The 27,626-nt window shown below is 40.5% G+C and overlaps 1 protein-coding gene and 1 long non-coding RNA gene across 2 annotated transcripts; one reads left to right on the forward strand and one right to left on the reverse strand.

Annotated features, from left to right (window-relative positions):
• Window positions 1-7,122: 7,122 nt before the first annotated feature.
• On the reverse strand, window positions 7,123-25,445 carry AFG2B (AFG2 AAA ATPase homolog B). Its single transcript, XM_015097069.3, has 8 exons — window positions 24,337-25,445; window positions 22,132-22,317; window positions 17,341-17,499; window positions 12,193-12,402; window positions 11,106-11,330; window positions 9,703-9,837; window positions 8,835-8,960; window positions 7,123-7,399 (listed from the first exon to the last, which is right to left on the reverse strand). Exons 1-8 carry the CDS (start codon window positions 25,429-25,431, stop codon window positions 7,232-7,234), a joined length of 2,304 nt encoding a protein of 767 aa, XP_014952555.2. The 5' UTR covers window positions 25,432-25,445; the 3' UTR covers window positions 7,123-7,231.
• Window positions 25,404-25,880, forward strand: LOC121819983 (uncharacterized). The gene is made up of 2 exons (XR_006060394.2): window positions 25,404-25,515; window positions 25,736-25,880. It is a non-coding gene; the product is annotated as an uncharacterized LOC121819983 (long non-coding RNA).
• The last annotated feature ends 1,746 nt before the right edge of the window (window positions 25,881-27,626 follow it).

The raw sequence follows: 27,626 nt of genomic DNA on the forward strand, positions 1-27,626 counted from the left end.
GAGTTGGTGATGGACAGGGAGGCCTGGCGTGCTGCGATTCATGGGGTCTCAAAGAGTCAGACACGACTGAGCGACTGAACTGAACTGAACTGAACTGACCTGCCTCCTGAGAAATCTGTATGCATGTCAAGAAGCAAGTTAGAACCGGACATGTAACAACAGACTGCTTCCAAAGCAGGAAAGGAGTACATCAAGGCTGAATACTGTCACCCTGCCTACTTAACTGACACAGAGTACATCAAGCAAAATGCCAGGCTGGATGAAGCACAAGCGGGAATCAAGATTGCCAGGAGAAATATCAATAACCTCAGATATGCAGATATGAGGTTATTCTACCACCCCTATGGCAGAAAGCGAAGAACTAAAGAGCCTCTTGATGAAAGTGAAAGAGGAAAGTAAAATTCAGCATTCAGAAAAAGAAGCTCATGCCATCCAGTCCCATCACTTCATGGCAAATAGATGGGGAAACAATCGAAACAGTGAGACTTTTTTTGTTTTTTGGTTCCAAAATCATTGCAGCTGGTGACTGCAGCCATGAAATTAAAAGACACTTGCTCCTTGGAAGAAAAGCTATGACAAACCTAGACAGCATATTAAAAAGCAGAGACATTGCTTTACCAACAAAGGTCCCATCTAGTTAAAGCTATGCTTTTTCCAGTAGTAATGTATGGATCTGAGAGTTGGACTATAAAGAAAGCTGAGCACCGAAGAATTGATGCTTTTGAATTGTGGTGTTGGAGAAGACTCTTGAGAGTCCCTTGGACTGCAAGGAGATCCAACCAGTCCATCCGAAAAGAAATCAGTCCTGAGTATAAATTGGAAGGACTGACACTGGAGCTGAAACTCCAGTACTCTGGCCATCTGATGAGAATAACTGACTCCTTTGAAAAAACCGTGATGCTAGGAAAGATTGAAGGCAGGAGGAAAAGGGGACGACAGAGGATGAGGTGGTTGGAACGCCTCACTGACTCGATGGACATGAGTTTGAACAAGCTCCGGGAGTTGGTGATGGACAGGGAAGCCTGGTATGCTGCAGTCCATGGGGTTGCAGAGTCAGACACAACTGAGTGACTGAACAATTTGTATTGAACAGAATCAAAGAAGCCTTTTAATGCTCCTTCTGCAGAATTTCTAAAGCTTGTCAGAAGGTTCCAAGAAAGCGTCATTTCAATTAAAGATAAATTGTTTATAGGATGAAAGGAGGAGAAAAAGGAAATCTTTTAGGAATCTATCATGGCCCACAAGTTAAAATTAAAATGTGTAGCCCTTGGGAATTTCCTGGTGGCTCAGAGATTAAGACTCTGAGATTCCACTGCTGGGAACCTGGGTTTGATCCTTGGTGGGGGAGCTAGGATCCCACAAGCCGAATTAAACTCAGAGCTCTGCTTTGCCATAGTCGTTGCTTTTCAAAATGCAGTTTTGTGTAATCGTAGCCTAGGCACTATTCTGGGAATCGGGCATGGTAAATCACGTTTCTTCCAATTTACTTTCCATGGGTAATTCTTACATTATTTGGTGCCAAAGACAGATGATTAATTCTGACTAAAGGGCTCTGAAAAATCTTACCAAAGGTGAGGATATTTATTTGAATATAAACAAACCGACTGTAAAAAGACATTTAGGGGGCAATTAGAGAAACTTAAATACAGACCAGAGATGAAATATTAAAGGAGTATTGTTGATTTTCTCAGGTGTGATAATGGTATTATGGGTTTTTTTTTAAAAGCACATTTTTAAAGAGATTAAGAAATATGATGTATGGGATTTACCATAAAATAGTTCAGTTAGAAAACAAATGAAGCAAATTTAGCAAAATACTATTTAATCTAGGTTATAGATATGTGGGAGTTTGTAATATTACTAAATGTTTGAAAATGTTCAGATTAAAATGTTTTTTAAATGTATAAATTGTATATAGTGTTAAAAAATAAAATTCAATGGAATCAATTTTAAGACCTAATTGACTTTATTCAATAGCTGATGAACTAGAAAGGTGTTCCAAGGGGTAGTACAAACAGAAAGCTTTTATAAAGACAGAAAGGTGGGGCAAGAAGGTATTAGCTGTAACCCAGACTTGCAGGGGCATGAAACCACAGCTACTTGGTTCCCACTCTAGGAATCTAGCTTAGATTTTAGTCAGCCCAGCTTAGGCTTTGTCAGAAAAATAGAATATTTTTTCATTGAACATTTTCATTATTCTTTCATGCCCATCCTTCAGTGGCTGACTGTTACCAGGGTTAGCAATATAGATTTGTTAAATTTCATACAGTCTGTTGTTGCTCAGTTGCACAGTCGTGTCCAACTCTGCAACTCCACGGACTACAGCAGGCCAGGCTTCCCTGTTCTTCACCATCTCCAGGAGGTTGCTCAAACTCATGTCTACTGAGTCAATGAAGCCATCCAACTATCTCATCCTTTTTTGCCCCCTTCTCCTCTGCCCTCAATCTTTCCCAGCACCAAAGTCTTTTCTAATGAGTCAGCTCTCTGCATCAGGTGGCCACAAGACTGGAGTTTTAGCTTCAGTATCAGTCCTTCCAATGAATATTCAGGACTGATTTCCTTTAGGATTGACTGGTTTGATCTCCTTGCTGTCCAAGGGACTCTCAAGTGTCTTCTCCAGCACCACAACTCAAAAGCATCAGTTCTTTGGTGCTCAGCCTTCTTTATGGTCCAACTCTCACATCTGTATGTATTTTTTAATGCTGTAATGTGGCTTGGAAAGGAGTTTGAGTTTAATGTAATGCTGTTCAAGAAATAGAGGGAAAAAATAGAATGGGAAAGACTAGAGATCTCAAGAAAATTAGATACCAAGGGAACATTTCATGCAAACATGGGTATAATAAAGGACAGAAATGGTATGGACCTAACAGAAGCAGAAGATATTAAGAAGAGGTGGCAAGAATACACAGAGGAACTATGCAAAAAAGATCTTCACAACCCAGATAATCAGGATGATATGATCACTCACCTAGAGCCAGACATCCTGAAGTGTGAAGTCAAGTGGGCCTTAGAAAGCATCACTATGAACAAAGCTAGTGGAGGTGACGGAATTCCAGTTGAACTCTATTTCAAGTCCTAAAAGATGATGCTGTGAAAGTGCTGCACTCAAATATGCCAGCAAATTTGGAAACTCGGCAGTGGCCACAGGACTGAGAAAGGTCAGTTCTCATTCCAATCCCAAAGAAAGGGAATGCCAAAGAATGCTTAAACTACCACACAATTGCACTCATCTCACATGCTAGTAAACTAATGCTCAAAATTCTCCAAGCCAGGCTTCAACAGTCCATGAACTGTGAACTTCCAAATGTTCAAGCTAGATTTCAAAAAGACAGAAGAACCAGAGATCAAATTGCCAACATGCCGATGGATCATTGAAAAAGCAAGAGAGTTCCATAAAAACATCGACTTCTGCTTTATTGACTATGCCAAAGACTTTGACTATGTGGACTACAACAAACTCTAGGAAATTCTTAAAGAGATGGGAATACCAGACCACCTGACCTGCCTCTTGAGAAATCTGTATGCAGGTCAGGAATCAACAGTTAGAACTGGACATGGAACAACAGACTGGTTCCAAATAGGGAAAGGAGCATGTCAAGGCTGAATATTGTCACTGTGCTTATTTAACTTCTATGCAGAGTATATCATGAGAAACACTGGGCTGGATGAAGCACAAGCGGGAATCAAGATTGCTAGGAAAATATCAATAACCTCAGATATGCAGATGACACCACCCTCATGGCAGAAAGTGAAGAACTAAAGAGCCTCTTGATGAAAGTAAAAAAGGAGAGTGAAAAAGTTGGCTTAAAGCTCAACATTCAGAAAACTAAGATCATGGCATCTGGTCCCATCACTACATGGCAAATAGATGGGGAAATGGTGGAAACAAGACTTTCTTTTGGGGGGCTCCAAAATCACTGCAGATGGTGAATGCAGCCATGAAGTTAAAAGACGCTTGCTTCTTGGAAGAAAAGTTATGACCAACCTAGACAGCATATTAAAAAGCAGAGACATTACTTTGCCAACCAAGGTCCGTCTAGTCAAAGCTATGGTTTTTCTAGGAGTCATGTATGGATATGAGAGTTGGAATATAAAGAAAGCTGCCAAAGAATTGATGCTTTTGAACTGTGGTGTTGGAGAAGACTCTTGAGAGTCCCTTGGACTGCAAGGAGATCCAACCAGTCCATCCTAAAGGAGACCAGTCCTGGGTGTTCATTGGAAGGACTGATACTGAAGCTAAAACTCCAATACTTTGGCCACCTGATGCAAAGAACTGGTTCATTAGAAAAGACCCTGATGTTGGGAAAGATTGAAGGCAGGAGAAGGGGATGATAGAGGATGAGATGGTTGGATGGCATCACCGACTCAGTGGACATGAGTTTGAGTAAATTCCGGGATTTGACCTTGGACAGGGAAGCCTGGCCTGCTGAAGTCCATGGGGTTGCAGTCAGACACGATTGAGTGACTGAACTGAACTGTTCACACTTCCCAGGTACTTAGAAGCAGAAGTGTTTTCTCACCGATTAAGAACACAGCTTTTGGAAGTTTCCCAGAGCAAACCTTCAATCACACTGAAACTGAGTCAAAGAACTCCTTAATCTGACTTCATCATTTATATCAGTGAGAGAAGAAACATGGATTTTGTCTTCAAGAATTTTGAAGCTTCCAGAAATTCTCTTGAGAAGTTATAAAAAGATAATTTCAAAGCAAAACTCAAGCTTCAAACCAAAGCGTGTGTACCAAATTTCTAGGCTGACGACTGGAAACTTCCTCTAGGAAAAAACAAAGGGCCCACAGCTAGAAGAGGTAAGGGGTTCAGGCTAGAGTGCCGTAGACCTAGAGATGCCAAAGGCCTAATAGCGGCCTTGTCCTATAAAATCAACTGACACAACATGAACAAAAATAATTAGAATTCTAATAAAGTTTCTAGGTATTTTCCCTACTACTCTAAAGCATGTCACTTTGTTAGAATAGTTTTAATTTTTTAAGTAATCTACTTTATCTATCCTAATATAGTATAACAATGACATCAACATGTAATCAATGACAAATAAATAAATCACTTAACTGTTTTTCATGCTGAGTCTGAATTCTAGCGTACATTTTTACTTATGGCACATTTTGATTTGGATGTTAAATTTTCATCAGAAACCTTTGACGGGCATTTTGTTGTTCAGTTGCTAAGTCATGTCCGACTCTTTGCGACCCCATGGACTGCAGCACACCAGGCTTCCCTGTCCCTGTCCTTCCCTGTCCTCCCTATCTCCCAGAGTTTGCTCAAACTCATGTCCAATGAATCAGTGATGCCATCCAACTATCTCATCCTCTGTTGCCCCCTTCTCCTCCTGCCTTCAATCTTTCCCAGCATCAGGGTCTTTCCCAATGAGTCGGCTCTTTGTATCAGGTGGCCAAAGTATTGGAGCTTCAGCTTCAGCATCAGTCCTCCCAATGAATATTCAGTGTTGATTTCCTTTAGGACTGGTTTGATATTCTTGTATTTAAATTTTATAAAATTTATGGTTAAGAAAGTCAACTCACATACTCAAGTTATTCCAAAGATATTTAAATGTTTCCCAATAATTGGATTGAGTGTGTGGTGTTTAGTTGCTAAGTCGTTTCTGACTCTTTTGTGACCCCCCGCCCCACTGGACTATAGCCTTCCAGGCTCCTCTCTCTGTCCATGGGATTCTCCAGGCAAGAATACTGGACTGGGTTGCCATTTCCTCCTCCATGAATTACATTTTATACCTATAAATAAGATAGGCCTTTTTCTTAATTGCTCAATTGCTTAGTAATAATCAATTGTAATTATTAGTAATAATCAAAAGTAATTGCTCCTTAATTGCTTAGTAATAATCGTGGCTCCAGTCAGAAACAGGAAACTTTTCCAACAACTGCTTCACATTTATGACTTTGTATAGTTCATGCACCATGCTCTGACTATACATACACTTCTTCTGAAGCTCATCTGGTGCTTAATTCACTGCATGATTTGCCTGAGGTGCCCGCTCCCAGCTACCCTCTCCATGCCATGTCTGGCTCCTTCACTCACACTCTTCTCTGTGTGACACCTTGTGGGTGAAGACGCAGTAAGATACTTAGCAGATATTGTCAGGTGAGAAAAAAATAAGAGCTACATAGTACCATGCTTTTTGGTTTTAAAAAGTCCCTTACACATCTGTATGTGTATAAGGGACTAGAAAGTTAAATACCCAGGTGTCTTCTTCACGTTTATCTGTATTTTGTAGCATTATTACCTTTTTAATAAAGGAAAATAAAAGCTTACATATAATCTAACTCCTTAAAAAATACTCAGAATTACAAAAGGAAAACAGCTGTACTGTGGAGATGGGGACAATATCAGAAACAAGTGATCAAAATTAATGTCACCAGTAATGTGCAGCTGTCACGTGCCTCCAGCTGTGGTCTGAGGACACGATAGCACGTATATGGCTGCACAACACGAATCCACCGTGACGCACGGAAGACGGACACACGGCAGCACTGACGGTTCACAAGGCAGCCTGCACTCTCCAGAAGGGTCAAGGGTGCTCAGGCTGAGGAGCTGGCTCAGATCAAGAGGCAGAGAGGATGAAGAGACATGACAACTAAGTGGAATGTATGATCCTAGACTAGATCTTCTAAGGGAAAAACACTCACTATTGGAACAACAGATGAAATTCATCGTCAGTAGATTAATAATGTTATCAATGTTAAATTTCTTGAATCTGATAACTGCACTGTGGTCATGTAAGAAAATAACCTCATTTATACAGGATGTACAGTGAAGTATTAAAGGGATAAAGATGTGTGATGTGTAAAATCTACTTCTAAATAGTTCATAAAAAATACTGTGGAGGGGAGGAGAAAGAGGGAGAGAGAGGAGACAAATGTGGCAAAATGTTAAAAACTGGTGAATCTAGAGGAACTTCCAATGGCCCAGTGGTTAAGAATCCGAGCTCCCCAGGTTCAATTCCTGGTCAGAGAACTAGATTCCACATGCCACAACTGAGACCTGGCACAACCAAATAAATAAATTTTTTTAAAAAATTGGTGAATCTGAATTAAAAGTATATAAGAGTGTCTTAATCTTTTAACTTTTCTGTAGGAAATTTTAGCCTATCAGGCACAAGTTTTTTATTTATAGGAAATAATACACACAAAGTAAGTTGCAAATTATAGTGCATATTCACATTTCAATTAAGCCTTGAGCAGGTATGTAAAATAATTTTTAAATATCTTCTAAAATAGAAAATTCTTTTTTCTGAAATAAGTTTTTATATAAAGTCAAATCCTTATGACTTAAGGATGGTTTTACAGTCTTAAGTGATTCTAGAAAGTGCTCTTGTTTCACTGTGGTCGCTTCCAGTCCATTTTCTTGCAGAGCCAGCAAGGCGGCCTATAAAAGACAAACAAACAATAGGAAATAATAAATATGCTTCACTGTTGTTTTATGATATACAGTAATACTTTAAAATCTGAACACCAAAATCTCAGTCTCACTTCACAGAATTTCAATATTCGTGGCAATAAAAACATTAAGCTAAAAAGTTAAAGTGATTAAGTCTTCTCAGTGGACCATCTTTTCTTCTACATTACATTCTAGCCTTAAATGCGGGGGTGGGGGGGTGGAGGGGGGAGCAGGGTGGGGTAGGGCCGAGTGCAGAACAACTATATTGGAGTATAGATGAGATCAACTATACTCCAATATAAAAAAAAAAAAAAGATGAGCGACTGTATTCCTGATCTCAGAGTAGGAGTTTTTAAACAGGACACAGCACTGATCATAAAGAAACAGAAAATGAACAAACCACTGTTATGCACAGGCTTCCCTGGTGGCTCAAAGGATAAAAAAATCTGCCTGCAGTGCAGGAGACCGGGCTTCACTCCCTGGGTCAGGAAAATCCCCTGGAGAAAAGAATAACCCACTCCAATATTCTTGCCTAGAGAATTCCATCAACAGAGGAGCCTGGCGGGCTACAGTCCATGGGATCATAAAGAGTCAGACATGACTGAACAATTAACACTTGCACTGTTAACACATAAAACCACGGAAGAACTTCACAGACATAATCTTGAGTTAAAGAAGCAGACAGAAAAGCATACCATATGGTTCCATTAATATAAAGTGCAAAAGCAGCAAAAGTCATCTCCCCAGTGCTAGAAATCAGGAGAGTGGTTCTTTTGTGATAGAGTAGGAAGGCCCACAGAAAGCTTCTAGCATGCTGATGACATTCTTTCTTGACCCAAGTGGTAGTTATACAAGTGTGTTCACTTTATATTAATTCAGTGGGTTGTATCCTTTTGATCTGTGCATTTTTCTGTTGTTATATTTTCACAAGTTTTTGCAAAGGAAAAACCTACAATGGCTGACCTTTTTTCTGCCTTCAAGATAAAGTTTAAATGCCTTAGAGTGCCTTACAGGGATCTGTGTGGGCCGGCCACTGGCCACCTCTTCAATAATGTCATCCCCTCACTGCCGATCGTCTGCACGTTTTATTCCCTGTGGCTCAAACATTCCCAACTCCCTAATCATCCTTCCACTTGCAAGGTACACACACCTTCTCTCAGAAAGCCTTCTCTTATTTTCAACTGGATTGATATTCTTCCGAGCACCCTAAACTTCCCCAACTCACTACATTTTTAAATTTAGTATCACCTCTCGGCACCACCCCCTGCCCCATCAACCTGTAAGCCCTGAAGAGAAGGTGAGGAACCAGGGCGGCTTGTTTCACCTCCCATGGTGCCTCCCTTTCAGTAAATACTGCCAAGTGAATGAAGATCTGAATAAATGCAGAAATATGTAAATTTTCTTCACTAATTCATTAACTTACTTCTTTGCAGAGGTTTCCAAGATCAGCTCCAGAGAAAAAACAAGTTTCTGCTGCTACCTTTTCTAAGGAAACATCAGGCCCCATTGGCATGTTTTTTGTACAGACTTTCAGAATAGAAAGCCTTCCCTGGAACAAAATAAAACATAATATGTTTAGAAGCTTAATGTTTGACATAATGTTATATTAAGACATACAGAATTTTCTATATTACAGAGAAAGTATATATATTTAAGAATTAAAAAATAACAATCACTTTTTCTCAAGAGGTAAGAAAGTAAATGTGACATCAAGATAAATTTTAATATTTTTATAATTTTTAAAAAGTAAAATAGAGTAAAAAAATTTTTTTCATCCTTCAAAATCTGATAAATAAAAAATGCATTTTCTGTGTCTTTCACCACTCACTGCCAGTGGCTCTGGATGTGAAGGACAAAGGGTTTATTGATTCTTTGGCTGTGGATACATTATATAATCTCTGTAAACTCAGATTTCTCCACTGTAAAATAAGGATGCTCACCCAGATAATCTCCAAAACTCTTTAATGCTTTAGGATTCTTCCATTCTAGCTGCAAAATAATTTTGAGGAGACTCCATAAACTCAGTATTTTGAGTCTTCCACGAAGCTGAAATTACTACCATTTTTTAGGTTTATGTTTCTCTGAAAACAGGGCCAGAGTACCCAGCAAAAGCAGATGAAAATGATAATTTATGATGGGCCATTAGGTAAGGAAAAACACAGAATCCAACATAGGACACATACCATGTACACTTACATCCTGTCAGGAACTCAACTCTGCCATCTTCTTAGAACTCAGACACTGATGTTTATTAGGAATGCTCACACAGAGTAAATGTGCACAGTGATTACCTTTTCATCTGGAGGTGGAATATAAATAATCTTATCTAGTCTTCCAGGCCGTAACAAGGCATCATCTAACACATCAGGTCTATTTGTTGCTGCAACAACCATGATGTTGCTATTGAAAATTTCTTGAAACTCTAGCTGAGGGAAAATATACAACACAAAGTAACATCAATAAGTTGTTAATTACTAAATGTATTTTTTTTATTACAAATCAGCAGGTCTGTTTGTTTTAAAATAGGAGAATGCTGTTTTCTTCAGACTAGAATGCTTACATTTCCTATCCAGACCACCTTCTCAATATCAAGGCACCCTAGAAACAAATTATTAATCAAAGAGCTACACAACACGCACACGGTGAAGGGAGTGATCAACCCCAGTGGGGCATCCTCCATGTGAGAACTGATGAAAAGAGCCCTACACCACAGCAGAGAACATCCATCTGCTGACCTGAATGCATCTGAGCCCCAGTGAGTGATCACAACTTAAATGCATGACTTGAAAAGACAGAAGCATCTGACTAGCACATAGTATACCTATGAAAAGTCTTGGCTCTCATGTTCTTGAAGAGGGAGATTTATTTTACCTCTTTTTTTGTTTTTTCTTTACAGAGGCAAAAAATACGACAACTAATATAAGTTGCATGTATATAAATCCAGGATGAAGATTTTTTAAAGAATATCTAAGAGCTGCTACGGCAAGGCCTTACACATGCTAAGCGTTCAGAATTGTTGAACTTAATTTTCAGAGCAGTTTCTCAGTAATGTGATCTCTCAAAGCAATGAGTTCCCTGTATCTTCAAGTATTTTAGCAGAGACTGGGTAAACACCTGTCAGAGGCTATAGAAGGAATTCCTGCTCTATGAGAAATGATTAGAACACCTCATGGGTGCCTTCAAATTCTAGTGGCATATGCTCCTAAGGAGCTATAAGATTCTCTTTCTATGGAACAATTTAAGAAATAGGAAACAAGAAAAAATGAATAAAAGCTTTAGAAGGAACAGGATTTCCAAAGGTCACTTTAACTGCATTAGAACCAAGGAAACCTCAACAAAACTGGAAGTTTTTAATTACTGATTATTGGAAATAATAGTCTGTTTTCTTTCATTTCCCATAAAACACTCATTTATCAGGATACAGAAATAAGAAACTCCCTTCTCCACTAGCAATATGCAGTTACATTTCTAATCTTAGGGAAAAATTCACATTCATACATATCTAAGATAGTTTATTATAAAATTTGCCTCATCTTCCCAGCTAAATCACAATTTTACCAGCTCTGTAAAAATCCTAATAGTCAAAGTGAAATTATATAATTCTATGAGATGAATCCAGCATAGGAAAAGATAGTATAGATGCAGTCTAATTATTGTTGGCCTGGATTTTTGGTGTATCCTGGCTAATAAATACCTCTTCATTTTTTTCCAGCTGCTTGCATTTACCATGGTGATCTGATTTACTTCCTCTTCTCTCTATAGTCTTCAATCCAACACCATCTAATTCATTTAGGAGAACAGAAAGAACACGATCTTGAACATTACATTCTGTTCTGCTGATTGATCGAGAGCCCAAGATTGAATCAATTTCATCCAAAAACACAATTGCTGGTGTATTTGCTCTTGCTTGTCGAAATACCTTTTGTTCAAAAGTGGAAATATTAAAAGGCTATACATCATGCCTTATTCATATGAATGAATGCTTTCTGCACTACTATTTATAATTTTTAAAATATAAAAAGAAAGATTATAAATGTCTAAGAACTGGGGAATGAACAAATAAAATAAAGAACAGTATTATACAGGGGTTAAAAATCTTATTTTCAAAAAACATTTAATATTACTGAATTTTAAAAGTGGTAACACTAAGCTAAATCACAATAAAGATATATATGTATGTATATGTATACATATGTGAATGGATATATATATGGTGGTTTGGTGGTTTAGTCACTCAGTCGTGTCTGACTCTTGTGACCCCATGGACTGTAGCCTGCCAGGTTCCTTTGTCCATGGGATTCTCCAAGCAAGAATACTGGAGTGGGTTGCCATTTCCTTCTCCAGGGGATCTTCCCGACCCAGGAATTGAACCCAGGTCTCCTGCATTGCAGGCAGATTCTTTACCGACTGAGCTATGAAGGAAGCCGGGATATATATATACATATATAAAATGAGTGGATAGGTATATATTATCCACTCATTTTATATATGTATATCCACTCATTATAGTATTATATATATAATATCCATTCATTCCCTTGCCCAAGGAAACAAAACAACAAAGAAAATTCACCCAAATGTTAACAGTAAGTAGAGAGATTGTGGAGGATTTCCTATTTATACTTTTCTATATTTTCTAAGTTTTCTATACACAAATAGGTATAATGTTCTTAACAGTAAAAATAGCCAGTTACATTAAAAAAAATAAGGTTTATTCTTAATGCATGAAACAAAAATTAAAAAGTAAACTTAACTACATGAGGGAAAATAAACAAACCAACCTGAGACAAGATTTTCTCTGAATCTCCAACAAAAGGCGAGAAGAGATCAGCTCCGCTCACTGAAACGAAAGAGCAATGACAGCTCGTAGCCAGGGCCCTCACCAGCGTGGTTTTGGCACACCCAGGGGGCCCATATAGGAGAACTCCCTTTGGTTGTGTCAGGCCCATCCTAACAAATTCCCGAGGGAATTTCAGAGGCCATTCAATGCTCTAAAAGAACACAAAAAGAGACAGGACACAAAAGGAGACAATTGTCTTAGTATAATGTGAAAAAAATTTTTTTTCAATAAATTCATTCAACAATCTTCAGCTACCTGCTATGAGCTGGATATGGGGTCTAATCTCCACACAGCAGCCAGTGAGCTTATGACATAAGTGAGGTCACATCACTTCCTGCTTAAAATCTTTCAATGACTTCTCGTCAGAATTACAATATTCAAATCCAAACTCCTAACTTATCACTGCTTAGAAGGCCTAACATAACCCATCACCCAAACACCCCACAGTTTGCTCCCATCTCAGGGCCTTTACTTGCTAGTCTCTCTGCTTGAACACCCCCTGTGATCTTTATATGCTATTCTGCATCACACAGGTCTCCACTCAACAGTCATTTCCTTGGAGAGGTCTTCCCTAACCACTGTAGTTAAAACAGACCTTCTTCCTCCTGGGCACTCTATGCTACTACCCATTTTTTAATTTTGGAGCACTAACTCATTTGCTATCTGAAATTACTGTATCCCCATGCTGAGTTTGTCATTCTGCTCTTGCCAGAATGTAGGCAAAGTTCACCTCTAAATCCCCGTCACCTAGAATGACACCTTCACAAAGTAGGTACTCATTAAATGTTAGCTGAATTATAAATAAATCTTCAATACCTCTGAGGTAGACGATTTTGTTATCATAATTTCAGAGATGCAGAAACTCAGGCTTAAAAAGTGAAGTAACTTGCCCAGGCCTTATTACCTTAACGTGAGTGAGGTAACAGAACTAAGACTAATCCCAGACAGTGTAGGTCAAGAGCGGGAGTTCTTAACTACCGATACATTGCCTCTACAAAAAAAGACAGACAAGATCCCGTACTAGAAATTCCTATTGTAACTGGGGAGACAGGCTTAAAAACTAACAACCAGGCCAGAGTAGGGCATTCCATGGACAAATATATACAGAGACACATCAACCATCCAGTTCATCTCCCAGTGGTAAGCAGAACAGGGTGGAGGACGTGGGAGGCAAGGAGTGATGGAGCTGAAATGGAAGTAGGAGTCAGATCACACTGGGCCTTGACAGTTTCAGTCAACAATGAGGAAGCAGTATGGAGAATGAACTAGAAGGAAATGAAACCAGAGGGACGGAAACCACTTAGCAGTGGTCAATGAGTGCAATGACTCAGACTACAAAAATAATAAGGCTGGATGTGTCACAGGCAGCAGAGATCGTGTGGGAGGGATGGACCTGAAACATACAATGTAAGTGTACTTTATGCAGGGGGGAAGTCCAGAGGGGAAGGTATGTGACATGCAACATGACATGCATCTAGAAGACAGGTCTCTGACTTAGGGGATGGGGCAACTGGCTGTCTTTACTGGGAGAGGGCATCCAGCTATAGAGATGGAATTGGTAAGGTAAACTCTGGACATGCCATGCTGAATCCGAGATCCCTAGAAGTTATTTAGTATGCAGGGAGTTAAGTAGTTTTGATGGTCAAAAGAACTATCTGCACGGGTTATAAAGATTTCTGAGTTAGCTGCTTTCAGGAGACAGCTAAAGCCTGGGACACGCTTCAGGAGATGAGAGATGAAGGACTCACTTAGAAAATGCAAAAAGAGGACTCTTGGGAGCTTGGAGAATTAACATTTAAAATAAGGGAGAGGAGTGCTCAAAAAGGTAGGAAAGCCTAACATCTCAGCGCTAAAGGAAGACAGTGTGTCTCACAGGAAAGTATGGCTATTTTGTGAAGATTAAATGAGAGCATATTAAAAAATTAGAGCATATTTAAATGTGCTTTAAGAAAACAGGAGATATCAAGGGAACATTTCATGTAAGGATGTGCAAGATAAAGGATAGAAATGGTTAAGGACCTAACAGAAGCAGAAGAGATGAAGAAGAGGTGGCAAAAATACACAGAAGAACTGTACAAAAAAGTCTTAATGAACCAGATAACCAGGATGGTGTGGTCATTCATCTAGAGCTGGACATCCTGGAGTATGAAGTCAAGTGGGTCTTATGAAGCATTACCACGAACAAAGTTAGTGGTAGTGACAGAATTCCAGCTGAGCTATTTCAAGCCCTAAAGGATGATGCTGTTAAAATGCTGCACTCAATATGTCAGCAAATTTTAAAGACTCAGCAATGGCCACAAGACTGGAAAAGGTCAATTTTCATTACAATTCCAAAGAAGGGCAATGCCAAAGAACATTCAAATTATCATACAATTGCATCATTTCACATACTTACAAGGTTATGCTCAAAATCCTAGACTTCAGCTGGCTGAAGTGAATTGAAAACTAGATGTACAAACTTGATTTCAAAGAGGCAGAAGAAATCAGAGCTCAAATTGCTAACAGTTGTTGGATCATGGAGAAAGCAAAGGAATTCCAGAAGAACATTCACTTCTGTTTCATTGACTATGCTAAAGCCTTTGATCGTGTGGATCACAACAAACTGTGGAAAATTCTGAAAGAGATGGGAATATCAGACCACCTAACCTGCCTCCTGAGAAATCTGTATGCAGGTCAAGAAGCAACAGTTATAACTGGACATGGAAAAACTGACTGGTTCAAAATTGGGAAAGGTATACAGACTATATATTGTCACTGTGCTTATTTAACTTCTATGCAGAGTACTTAACTTCTATGCAGAGTATTTAACTTTCTATGCATCATGTGAAATGCCAGGCTGGATGAAACCCAAGATGGAATCAAGACTACCGGGAGAGGGATACCCCTGACGTTCAGTGGTTAAGACTCCACACTCCCGAGGCAGGGGCCCTGGGTTCAATCCATGGTCAGGGAACTAGATCCCACATGCTACAATGAAGATGGAAGGTCCTGTATGATGCAACTAAGACCCAACACAGTCAAATACATACATACATACATATATATACATACACAAAAATACATATATACATGCTGCTGCTGCAAAGTCTCTTCAGTTGTGTCCAACTCCGTGCGACCCCATAGACGGCAGCCCACCAGGCTCCCTCGTCCCTGAGATTCTCCAGGCAAGAACACTGGAGTGGGTTGCCATTTCCTTCTCCAACGCATGGAAGTGAAAAGTGAAAGTGAAGTCGCTCAGTCGTGTCTGACTCTTAGCGACCCCATGGACTGCAGTCCACCAGGCTCCTCCATCCATGGGATTTTCCAGGCAAGAGTACTGGAGTGGGTTGCCACTGCCTTCTCCTATATATATACATACACACATATAAATATGCACGAAGATTACTGGGAGAAATATCAACAACCTCAGATATGCAGATGATACCACTCTAAAGGCAGAGAGTGAAGAGGAACTAAAGAGCCTCTTGATGAGAGTGAAAGAGGAGAGTGAAAAAGCTGGTTTAGAACTCAACATTCAAAAAAACTAAGATCATGGCATCTGGCCCCATCACTTCATGGCAAATGGGAAGGGAAAAAGTGGAAACAGTGACAGATTTTATTTTCTTGGGCTTCCAAAATCACTGTGGACAATGGCTGTGGTTTTTCCCAACAGCTGTGTACAGATGTGAGAGTTGGACCATAAAGAAAGCTGAGTGCCAAAAAATGGGTGCTTTCAAATTGTGGTGCTGGAGAAGACTCTTCAGAGTCCCTTGGACCACAAGAAGATCAAACCAGTCAATCCTAAAGGAAATCAACCCTGAATATTCACTGGAATGATGCAAACAGCTGACTCACTAGAAGACCCTGATGCTGGGAAAGAGGGTGGGCAGGAGGAGAAGGGGGCAACAGAGGATGAGGTGGTTAGAGAGGAACAAAGACTCAATGGACATGAATTTGAGCAAACTCTGGGGGATGGTGGAGGACACAGGAGCCTGGTATGCTTTAATCCGTGGGGTCACAAAGAGTCAGACACGACTTAGTGACTTAGCAACAACAAAATGTGCCTATCCATGGATACAAGGATATCAGGGTTCACTGTACATACAGCTCCTAGTTAAGATAAATAAATTATAATGGATACTTATAAATTAGTCTTGTGTGTGCTTGATTTGAGAAACCTACTTTCTTATGGCAGGATCACCCAAAAGGGAATTAGAAAAATTAATTTCTGGAACTGCAATGCAGGTAAGAAAATCCGGTGAGCTGTGACCCTTAACAGCCACTGTGAGAATCAGTATCAAGTAACTACTCAGGCCAAAGTGACTGTTAATTTTGTGTTTTTACCAGTTTGGGGGTAAATTCAGGCCTATGAATGAAGAATTTGTACAGTCTATGAACTAAGAATCAGTTTTACATGTTTAAATGTTAAAAAAAAAAAAGAATATTCTGTGGTGTGAAAATTATATGACTTCAGTGTCTATAAATAAAATCTCATCAGAACACAAATACTCATTACATATGACTGCTTTTGTGCTGTGATAGCAGAGTTGAATGACTGCAACAGAGACCATAAAACCTAAATTATTTACTCTCTGGTCCTCCACAGAAAGAGTTTACTGACCCTTCATCTAAATTAGAAACTCTTTAGAGCAAAAACTAAGCAAAAAGATGAAGAAAGAAAGTATGAAAAATGGCATTTGATGTCTGTAGAGTCCAGTTAAACAAGGACGGAAAAGCAATCATTGGATCCAGATGTTGCTGCTGCTGCTGCTGCTGCTAAGTCGCTTCAGTCGTGTCCAACTCTGTGCGACCCCATAGACGGCAGCCCACCAGGCTCCCCCATCCCTGGGATTCTCCAGGCAAGAATACTGTAGTGGGTTGCCATTTCCTTCTCCAATGTGTGAAAGTGAAATCGCTCAGTCGTGTCTGACTCCTAGGGACCCCATGGACTGCAGCCCACCAGGTTCCTCCGTCCATGGGATTTTCCAGGCAAGATGTTAGGTTCCCATTAGTGAAGGCAGCCATAAGTTTCAGTGCCACTTGTTTACACCACAAGTGCATTACACTTAGACCATCATATTCTACTGGCCAAGTAGATTCTCTATCTCACCTGCTTTAATTTCAGCTTTACATCTTCAAGGCCACCAATCTGCTCCCAGCCAACAGGTTTGATGTCTGTCAGTCCAATGACACTTCGAAATGACGAGGGTTGGATCTTTTTAAAAGCTTCAAGGAAGTCTGTTTCATCAATCGTCGGATTGTCCTGGTTCTGAAGTAATCCACCCCAAAAAGCGAAATCAAACCAAAAATCAGGTGGGCCTTTTTTGTGGCACACAAACATGATTACTTTTTTATTGTGATCCTCATTTGAATTTATACATCTATTTTGTTGTCACTATAAAGAAATTTATAACACATGATATGAAAAAATTAAATGTCTCCCCCTCAACTCCCACCAATCTTCATCCCCAGAGAATGCCAACAGTCTCCTGTGTATTCTTCCAGTATGTTTATGACATGTGTATATCCTTTCAAAAAGACACACAAATGGGACCATACTGTACACATTAATTTGTACTTTTTCATCTCTCAGGAATCTTTTCATGTCCACGAATACAATAATACCTCATTCTTTCTGACAACTGCATAACATTGCGTGAGTATTTTAATGACACCTTTGTATTGAACAGAGGTTTCCCAGTCTTTTGGTACTAAACACAAAGCTGCAACTGAATGTCTTTGTACACATGTTCAAGTATTTTATATAATACTTCCCTCAAAATAGAATTACTGTGCTTAAGAGTATGCACACTTACAATTTTCATAGCTACTATTAAAATGTGCTCCAAGCTGTACCAATAATATGAAGCTATTTTCCCCACATCTCTCTAACACTGGACATGACCAAACCTTAAATTTCTGCCATTGTGACAGAAGACACGGTGTTTACTATTGCGTTAATTAAATTTCTTCAATCAAGAGTGAGGTAAAAAGAATAATGGAATTAGAAAATAAAATTTTCAACCATTACAGTAATGGCTATTTGAGGCAAGAATCATCAGCGGATGCCAATCTAGGGGAGAGAAAGTCTGACGGGGAACAGGATGTCTGCATTGTCTCAGAGGGTCTCCTCACAGATTTCTTATTAGTTGCAAAGGGAAAAATAACAGCTCTACAGCAGACAAACCGGACCAATGCTTGACTAGTTGATCGCACCAGTCACCCACAAGAGGCACCCCCCGTGAGGAGCCGGTGGACACACTAAGTCTCCACAAATGACATCCTAAGAAGGACACACTAACATTTAATGCAGTGCTCCCAATGGGCATGCATAACCTGAATCTAACTAGGAGGAAACAGACACATCCAAATTGATAGATGCTCTATAAAATCACTGACTTTAAATCTTAAAAAATGTCAATGTCAAAATGTCGCGCACACACCAAGAAAGTGCTATGAAAATGTTCAAAATTAAAGAAAACCAAAAACTAAACATAATACATTGTCCTGGACTAAATTCTACACTGAAGGAAAAGAGTGCTATAAAACTTGAAACAGCCAGCAAAATCAAAATAGGGACTGTAGATCTGACAACATTCTTGAATATAATGAGATTATACATACTTGTTCATAGGAAATGGACACTAAAATATTAAGGGATAACAGGTTAAGATGCATGCAACCCATTTTCAAATGATTCAGAAAAAAAAAAACAATGTGTATATGTATACAGTTGACCCTTGAACAACATGGAGGTTAATCCTTATTTAAGTAGAGGTAGCCCAACAAATCTGTTGTTCCCCACATCCGTGGATTCAGCTAGTCCTGGACCGTGCACTATTTGTAGGATTTACTATTGAAAAATATCTATATATAAGTGAACTGGCGCAGTTCAAACCCACGTTGCTCAAAAATCAACTGTATATATAGAGACAGAGAGACGAGAGAAAAGAGAGGAGGATAAAGCTAATATGGCAAAATGTTAAAAACTTGTCAGTTTGGATAAAGGAATTAACAGGAGTCCTCTACCTTCACCTCTCCTTGAAGTTTTAATTCAAAAAAATTTTCCCCTGAAGCTTTAATTATTTCAAAATCAGTTTTTAAAAGAGAAAGAATCAAAAAAGACGAATCTTTAAAGAAAGTTGAGGATTTTTCATGTTTATTAGTCATTTGTAATCCTTTCACTGTCAACTACCAGTTCATCAGTTCATATTTTATATACATTTTCTCTTAGATTGGTCTTATTGCTTTGTAAGACTTCCTTCTATACCAAGGAAATTGGTCTTTTGTCATGGGCTGAAAGTATTTTTCCCAGTCTGTCTCATGTCCTTGCCTTTGTTTACAGTATTGTTTGTTTTGCCTTTGAACTTATCATCTTTTTTAAAAATAGTATTGTTTTGCCATTCTAGAATGGTCAAATCAGTAAATATCTTCTTTTTGGCTATTAAAAATTCACATTTCTATTTGTAATATCTGTATTATATTTAAGTATTTACCCTTACATAAAATTCTGAATATTTAGTTGTCCCCAAATTCCCATTTTCAATAACAAACTATTTTATCCCATTTATGTAAGATTAAATAAGTGAATATATATATACAGAGCTATCATTAACTGTTCCTAAAAATGCTAATAACTATAATCTCTGGGAGATGAGCTTTCAGACAATTTTTATCTTGTTTAATTTCTCACAAAGAATGTTATTAAATAATTTTTTTAAATAGCATCTTTTTTTTTTTTTAACTAGCTAGCAGTATCAGATATTGGGTAAATGAATACTAATACACTTTAGGTGAGTACCAACTAACATTTGAAAATCCCATTTACACTTCCAGATCATTAGTGTGTATGTATTATTCACTTGATTTTCATAACCCTTTCAGGCAGATAAAATCCTTTCCCCTCCATGTGTATATGTTTATGTGTTAAACTGTATTTCCAATGCTTTAATAGACATACTTGACAAGAAGCTGAACAAACTCTAATGTGTCCTCATCTGCCCTGTAATAGAGGCGGCAACAGCCCCTCAGCTGCCTAGAGATGGAAAAAGAAATAGATGGAACCAGTACCTACCCAGATGCCTCTGTCCATTCTTCCTTTTTGCCTTTCTTTTTTTCCACTTCCCCTGGTTGTTTATGAACTCAGCCATCACCTGTGCTAACCATGCCTAGGCAGGCCCTCCTGAAGTAGCAGTGGGCTCCACCCTAGGACAACTGCAGCTGTCTGGTCCACCTAAGCCAAGGTGCTTTACGTCAAACCGGGAACTTCAAAGCAGAGGGAATTCTAAATGTAAACCTCTGTTCCTGCATCCTGTACTCGCGTCCTCCATTCAAGAGGCATATATTCTCACATCTTCACACATGGGACTTGTCATTAAATCTTTAAGCACTTCTGGTTCTAAACCCCAAAGATGAGGAATTAAAGTTCACGTAATTCCTTCCCTACCTTCAGTGTAAGAGTAAAAATAAAGGAAAAGAAGATGAGGAAGGATTAAATTAGGTAAAAATGTTTTCAAAATCTAGGATAAATCATCCTCTTATGGTTTAAAAAAAAATCCTCAAAATTAGGGGTAAGATCAAAGGACAATTTTATGTGTTACAACAGAACCCCTAGCACAATGAAATTAAATTTTTTCTGGAGGAGTTTAGGGACTCAGGATGACTTATTACATACAAAGTGAACAGATTTTCCAATCTATAGTGTTGAAAACTACTACATTTAAGTTAATATCCCAACTATTTTTTCAAAAGGCACTCATGAATTAAGGATTTAAATGTCAAAGATGAATTTAAGTAAAATTCCAGGCACCTAATCTTCTCCAGAGTAAGAAAAGGTTCTTTTCCCTACAAGATGCGTATTGATAACAAAGGGAAAAATAGTATCTTAACAATGGAGAAATCTCAGAGATAACGACCTTATCTAAGATATCAAATCGGTAACAGGACAAAGATATATCATTTCTACCTAACAGACACAATGAGAAGAACACAGTATCATTTCTGGAATATTTCTGCCAAAAATGCAAAACCTGACTCAACTCACGAGAAAATATCAGTCAAACCTACACTGAGGAACATCCTACAGAACAACTGAACTGTACTCTTAAAAATAATTAAAGTCATAAAAGAAAGACTGAAGAAGTTTCTAGATTAAAGATTAAGAAACCATGACAACTAAAAAACGCAATGTGTAATCTTGGATCAAAAAAATTTTCTTTTCTTTTTTCCTTTTAAAATTTTTGCTACAAAGGAAATTAATGGGACAAATGGTGAGATTTGGATAAGGTCTATATAGATTAAGTAAAAGTTGGTATTAATTTCTTCATCTTGATTATTGTTTGTACTATTGGTTAGTCTGATTTTAGGAAATAAACAACTCAACTTTTCAAAGCTATGCGGGCATTCTGGCTGCATTTGAGAGTATGAGTATATATACATAAACATCCATACACATGAAGAGAGTATGATAAAGCAAAGGTGGTAAAATGTTACGTTTGAAGAATCTGGGTGAAGAAAATGAAAAAATTCTTTGTACTAGTTTTACAACTTTTCTCTAAGTCTGAAGTAGATTCAAAATAAAATGAAAATTTTAAAGACACATGTTTGATTCTTCTGGGGTCACAGTGTCTTTTTCCTTATTGCACTGGGCTTTAGCACTAAAGAGTTAGTATGGGAGAATGGGAACATGCCCTCGACCGACCTAGAGAAGTCAGCTCTCTGTCCCCACTTTCAGTCATACACTAGTTATATATGGAATTCAGATGTAAAAATACATATAAGAAACAGATGTCTAAGGTGTCAAAAGTTTCAGGAAAAGGTACTTACCACTTTTTTAAGTCCCCAAATTAACTTGTTACATTAATAAAAGGGTTAACATAGGTCATAAACCAATACTTCTTACCTTCTCACTATGAAGGAGAGCCTGCATGGCAGCCTCCCTACAGAGTGCAGTCAGGTCTGCGCCAACATAGCCAACTGTCATTTCTGCAAGGAGGTTCAAATCAACTTGATCAGAGATAGGCATCTTTGAAGTAATCACTTGTAGAATTGCCTTTCTTTGTCTAAGAGTAGGAGTTCCAATGACAACCTATGTGCAAAGCAAGAAAAGAAAACATTTACAGCTTAAAAATATTTTTTTATCCTCACAAACGTATAATAATTTAGCAAACAAATCTGGAACTATTACTAGGTACTCTTAAGTACATATCTTAGATTCTGAATATGAGAAAATCCTTATTTTCAAGAGTGAAACAGCTGGCTTGAAACTCAACATTCAAAAAACTAAGATTATGGCATCCGGCCCCATCACTTCCTGGCAAGTAGAAAGGGGAAAAGTGGAAATGGTGACAGATTTTATTTCCTTGGGCTCCAAAATCACTGTGGACAGTGACTGCAGCCACAAAATTAAAGGATGCTTGCTCTTTGGAAAGAAAGCTATGACAAAAATCTAAACAACGAATGAGAAAGCAGAGATATCACTTTGCTGACAAAGGTCCCATATATCAAAGCTATGGTTTTTCCAGTAGTCATGTAGATGTGAGAGTTGGGCCATATAAAGAAGGCTGGGTGCCTAAGAATTGATGCTTTCGAACTGTGGTGCTGAAGAAGACCCTTGAGAGTCAGTCCCCTGGACTGCAAGGAGATCAAACCAGTCAATTCTAAATGAAATCAACCCTGAATATTCACTGGAAGGACTGATGCTGACACTGAAGCTCCAATAATTTGGCCACCTGATAAAAAGAGCAGACTGATTAGAAAAGAACCTGCTGCTGGGAAAGACTGGAGGCAAAAGGAGAAGGGAGTAAGAGAGGATGAGATGATTACTTAGCATCACTGACATGAGTTGAGCAAACTCCAGAAGATAGTGAAGGACAGGGAAGCCTGGTGTGCTGCAGTCCATGCAGTTGCAAAGAATCAGACATGACTTAGTGACTGAACAACAGCAACAACGTCAGGAAGTTTTTATTTTGTTATTTTTCAGAACCTATCACTTTCTAGGAGCCAGTAAATCAGAAAGTCTATGTCCCTACCCTTATGGAGCTTATTCAGCAGACAGGTATTAGATGGTGTGAAGAAGAAATCCACTTAAGTTCTAAACAGATTATGCTAAAGTCTGCAATTATCAGCTGTCTCTTTACAACCCTACCACAAAGTTCAAACATCACAACCACTATTCAAACTATCTAACAGAAATCAAGAATCAATTTAGGGCTGAAGTTTATAAAATAATACTTGAATATTTGAATATTTTGAATATTCAATCTTCCTGACAACTAAGAGAGCAACTGTGGTACAGGATGCTGGCATTCAGACAAGGAATGCATAAATCTAGATAGAAGAGTTAACGTCTGCTTTGATTTATTTCTTCCCTGCCTTCTTTCTCATTTCAACACATTTGTTTCTTGAGGCTATCCTTCTACTTTAGATTCTCATTCCAAATCCTAAGAGTTTAATAGCTTGTTCAGTTCAGTTCAGTCGCTCAGTCGTGTCCAGCTCTTTGCGACCCCATAAACCGCAGCACGCCAGGCCTCCCTGTCCATCACCATCTCCCGGAGTTCACTCAGACTCACGGCCATTGAGTCGGTTATGCCATCCAGCCATCTCATCCTCTGTCGTCCCCTTCTCCTCCTGTCCCCAATCCCTCCCAGCATCAGAGTCTTTTCCAATGAGTCAACTCTTCTCATGAGGTGGCCAAAGTACTGGAGTTTCAGCTTTAGCATCATTCGTTCCAAAGAAAACCCAGGGCTGATCTTCAGAATGGAGTGGTTGGATCTCCTTGCAATCCAAGGGACTCTCAAGAGTCTTCTCCAACACCACAGCTTGTAGTAGTCCTTAAAAACTAACACTACTGATAACAGTATTCATCCTCAGGGCCTGCAACAATTCCAATCGGCCCCCTGGCTTCTCAGAGCAATTTGACTCTGGGAGGGAAAGGGTCCTGGCTTGCAGATCATTTGTTAACCAGAGAACAGGTTCTCTAAATAAAAGCCCCACTCCAGTCTCCCTGGCTTCCAAAGCTAAGTGGGAAACTCCTCGGGGCAGCCAACCAGGGCCAGATGAGGCCGGATTCAGGGGCAATGCCCTAACTGGCTGAGCCTTTATTTACCTCTCGGTCGAACCTCCCAGGTCTGCGCAGCGCTGGGTCTAGAGCATCCGGCCGGTTGGTGGATCCCACAACCACCACCTCGCGGTCCTCACCGATGCCGTCCAGCAGCGTCAACACCTGGGCCACCACGCGGCTCTCGGGGGCTTGGTGTGGGCCGCCCCGCCGGGGACACAGGGCGTCCACCTCGTCCAGAAAGAGGAGGGTGGGACGGCGGCTGGCCAGCTCCCGGGCGCGCTGGAAGATCCGCCGCACATTTTCCTCCGTCTCCCCGGGCCGGGCGCCCTGCAGCGCGGGGGCGCTCACCGCCAGGAGCTCCGCGCCCGTCTCCCGGGCCACTGCCCGCACTAGCTGGGTCTTGCCCACTCCCGGGGGGCCGGCCAAGAGCACCCCGCGTGGCACTTCTAGCCCCAGCGAGGCCAAGGCGCGGGGGTAGCGGAGCGGCAGGCGGAGGAGCTCCCGCAGCGAGTCGGCCGCCTCCGAAAGGCCCCCCAGGGGCACCTCGGGCTGCGGCTCCTCTTCCGACGGAGGCACCTCGCTCAGACTGATGTGGGTGCGAGGGGTGACCAGCCCAGCCGGATTCGGGCTGGGCGCCCCGCTAACGATGTGCAGGGCGGCCACTGGACCCGGAGCGCCTGGAGGAGCGGCCACCACGTGGCCCTGAGAGACTGGACGGTTCCTCAGCAGCTCCTGCACAGCCTCCAGCACAGCGGCTGGACTCGGGGCACCAGACGCACCCGCTTGCTCCCTCAACTCCGGCCACACCGCGAGGCGCCGAAGGGGCGGGCAGGGCACTAAGCGGAGGCTGTTCAGGTTAATAACGCCCCCAGACCCCAGCGCGCCCACTGCCGTCCCCGGGCTCGTACACTGCGGGTCCAGCTGCACAAAGCCGTCCGCTCCATCCCGCCGCGGCCAGGCGGTGCAGAGGCAGGAGCCACCGTCAGGCAGCGAGATCTTCACAGCCGAGCCCAGGTGGGCGCCTAAGGCGCGGAGGGCCGTAGGGCCTAGACGACAGCGCTGGGTGCCCCGATCCCTAGTTTCTACGGGTAGCAGCTTTAAGGGAGGTCCTTCCGGAAAGGAACCCGAGTCCGGAGCCATTTCTCACGAAAGACTCGAAACCCAGGAAAATCGGACAGGAATTCCACCGGGCCGGAAAGACCGGCGCACCGTGGCCGGAAGCAGGTGATGCGCATGCGCCAGGGAAGCCGCTGAAGTGGGTCCTGATAGGTGGAAAGGACCAATGGGAAGTTAGACTAAGTTAGACAATGATGGGACGGTCAGGCTAGTTTGCCGCGGTGTTGGGTTTGGTAAAATCTCGTGGCCCTTTTTATAGCTTTGCAGACACTTATGACTGACTTCTAGAGTCCATAGTCACTTACTGACCTCTGCTGTCTGTTTCCAGCTCCTAGGTTGGAACAACCTAAAACCAGGAAACTACTGAGAGGAGATCCTGAGATGGGGAAATCACCAATTAAACCCTGTTTTCTTCTTTCTCTTAATCCTATTGCTTTCTATTCTCTTTGAAGAATAAAGACAGTAAATTCAGACTTCTCAAGAACAGCTTTGTAATTTCTAAAAATTTTTATTGGCATATAGTTGCTTTATAATGTTTCTACTGTACAGCAAAGTGAATCATGTATCCTCTTTTTTGGATTTCCTTCCCACTTAGGTCACCACAGAGCATTTAGTAGAGTTCCCTATACGGTAGGGTCTCATTAGTTATCTATTTTATAAATAACATGAATAGTGTATATATGTCAATCCCAATCTCCCAATTCCGGCCACAACCCTTCCCTCTTAGTATCCACACAGCTGTTCTCTATGTCTCTGTCTTTAGTCTTGCTTTGTCTGAGGAGGCCTTACAAATATCTGTGGAAAGAAGAGAAGCAAAAAGCAAAGGAGAAAAGGAAAGATATACCCATATAGCTAGTGGAGGTGATGGAATTCCAGTTGAGCTGTTTCAAATCCCGAAAGATAATGCTGTGAAAGTGCTGCACTCAATGTGCCAGCAAGTTTGGAAAACTCAGCAGTGGCCACAGGACTGGAAAAGGTCAGTTTTGATTCCAATCCCCAAGAAAGGCAATGCCAAAGAATTCTCGAACTACTGCACAATTACACTCATCTCACATGCTAGTAAAGTAATGCTCAAAATTCTCCAAGCGAGGCTTCAACAGTAAGTGAACCAAGAACTTCCAGATGTTCAAGCTGGATTTAAAAAAGGCAGAGGAACCAGAGATCAAATTGCCAACATCCGTTGGATCATGGAAAAAGCAAGAGAGTTTCAGAAAAACATCTATTTCTGCTTTATTGACTATGCCAAAGCCTTTGACTGTGTGGATCACAATAAACTGTGGAAAATTCTGAAAAGATGGGAATACCAGACCACCTAACCTGCCTCTTGAGAAATCTGTATGCAGGTCAGGAAGCAAGAGTTAGAACTGAACATGGAACAACAGACTGGTTCCAAATAGGAAAAGGAGTACGTCAAGGCTGTATATTGTCACCCTGCTTATTTAACTTCTATGCAGAGTACATCATGAGAAATGCTGGACTGAAAGAAACACAAGCTGGAATCAAGATTGCTGGGAGAAATATCAATCACCCCAGATATGCAGATGACACCACCCTTATGGCAGAAAGTGAAGAGGAGCTAAAAAGCCTCTTGATGAAAGTGAAAGAGGAGAGGGAAAATGTTGGCTTAAAGCTCAACATTCAGAAAATGAAGATCATGCCATCCAGTCCCATCACTTCATGGGAAATAGATGGGGAAACAGTGGAAACAGTGTCAGCCTTTATTTTTTGGAGCTCCAAAATCACTGCAGATGGTGACTGCAGCCATGAAATTAAAAGATGCTTATTCCTTGGAAGAAAAGTTATGAGAAACCTAGATAGCATATTCAAAAGCAGAGACATTACTTTGCTGACTAAGGTCCATCTAGTCAAGGCTATGGTTTTTCCAGTGGTCATGTATGGATGTGAGAGTTGGACTGTGAAGAAGGCAGAGTGCCGAAGAATTGATGCTTTTGAACTGTGGTGTTGGAGGAGACTCTTGAGAGTCCCTTGGACTGCAAAGAGATCCAACCAGTCCATTCTGAAGGAGATCAGCCCTGGGATTTCTTTGGAAGGAATGATGCTAAAGCTGAAACTCCAGTACTTTGGCCACCTCATACAAAGAGTTGACTCATTGGAAAAGACTCTGATGCTGGGAGGGATTGGGGGCAGGAGGAGAAGGGGACAACTGAGGATGAGATGGCTGGATGTCATCACAGAAACGATGGCCGTGAGTCTGAGTG

This window comes from Ovis aries, chromosome 7, assembly GCF_016772045.2.
Source record: "Ovis aries strain OAR_USU_Benz2616 breed Rambouillet chromosome 7, ARS-UI_Ramb_v3.0, whole genome shotgun sequence".
NCBI lineage: Eukaryota > Metazoa > Chordata > Mammalia > Artiodactyla > Bovidae > Ovis > Ovis aries.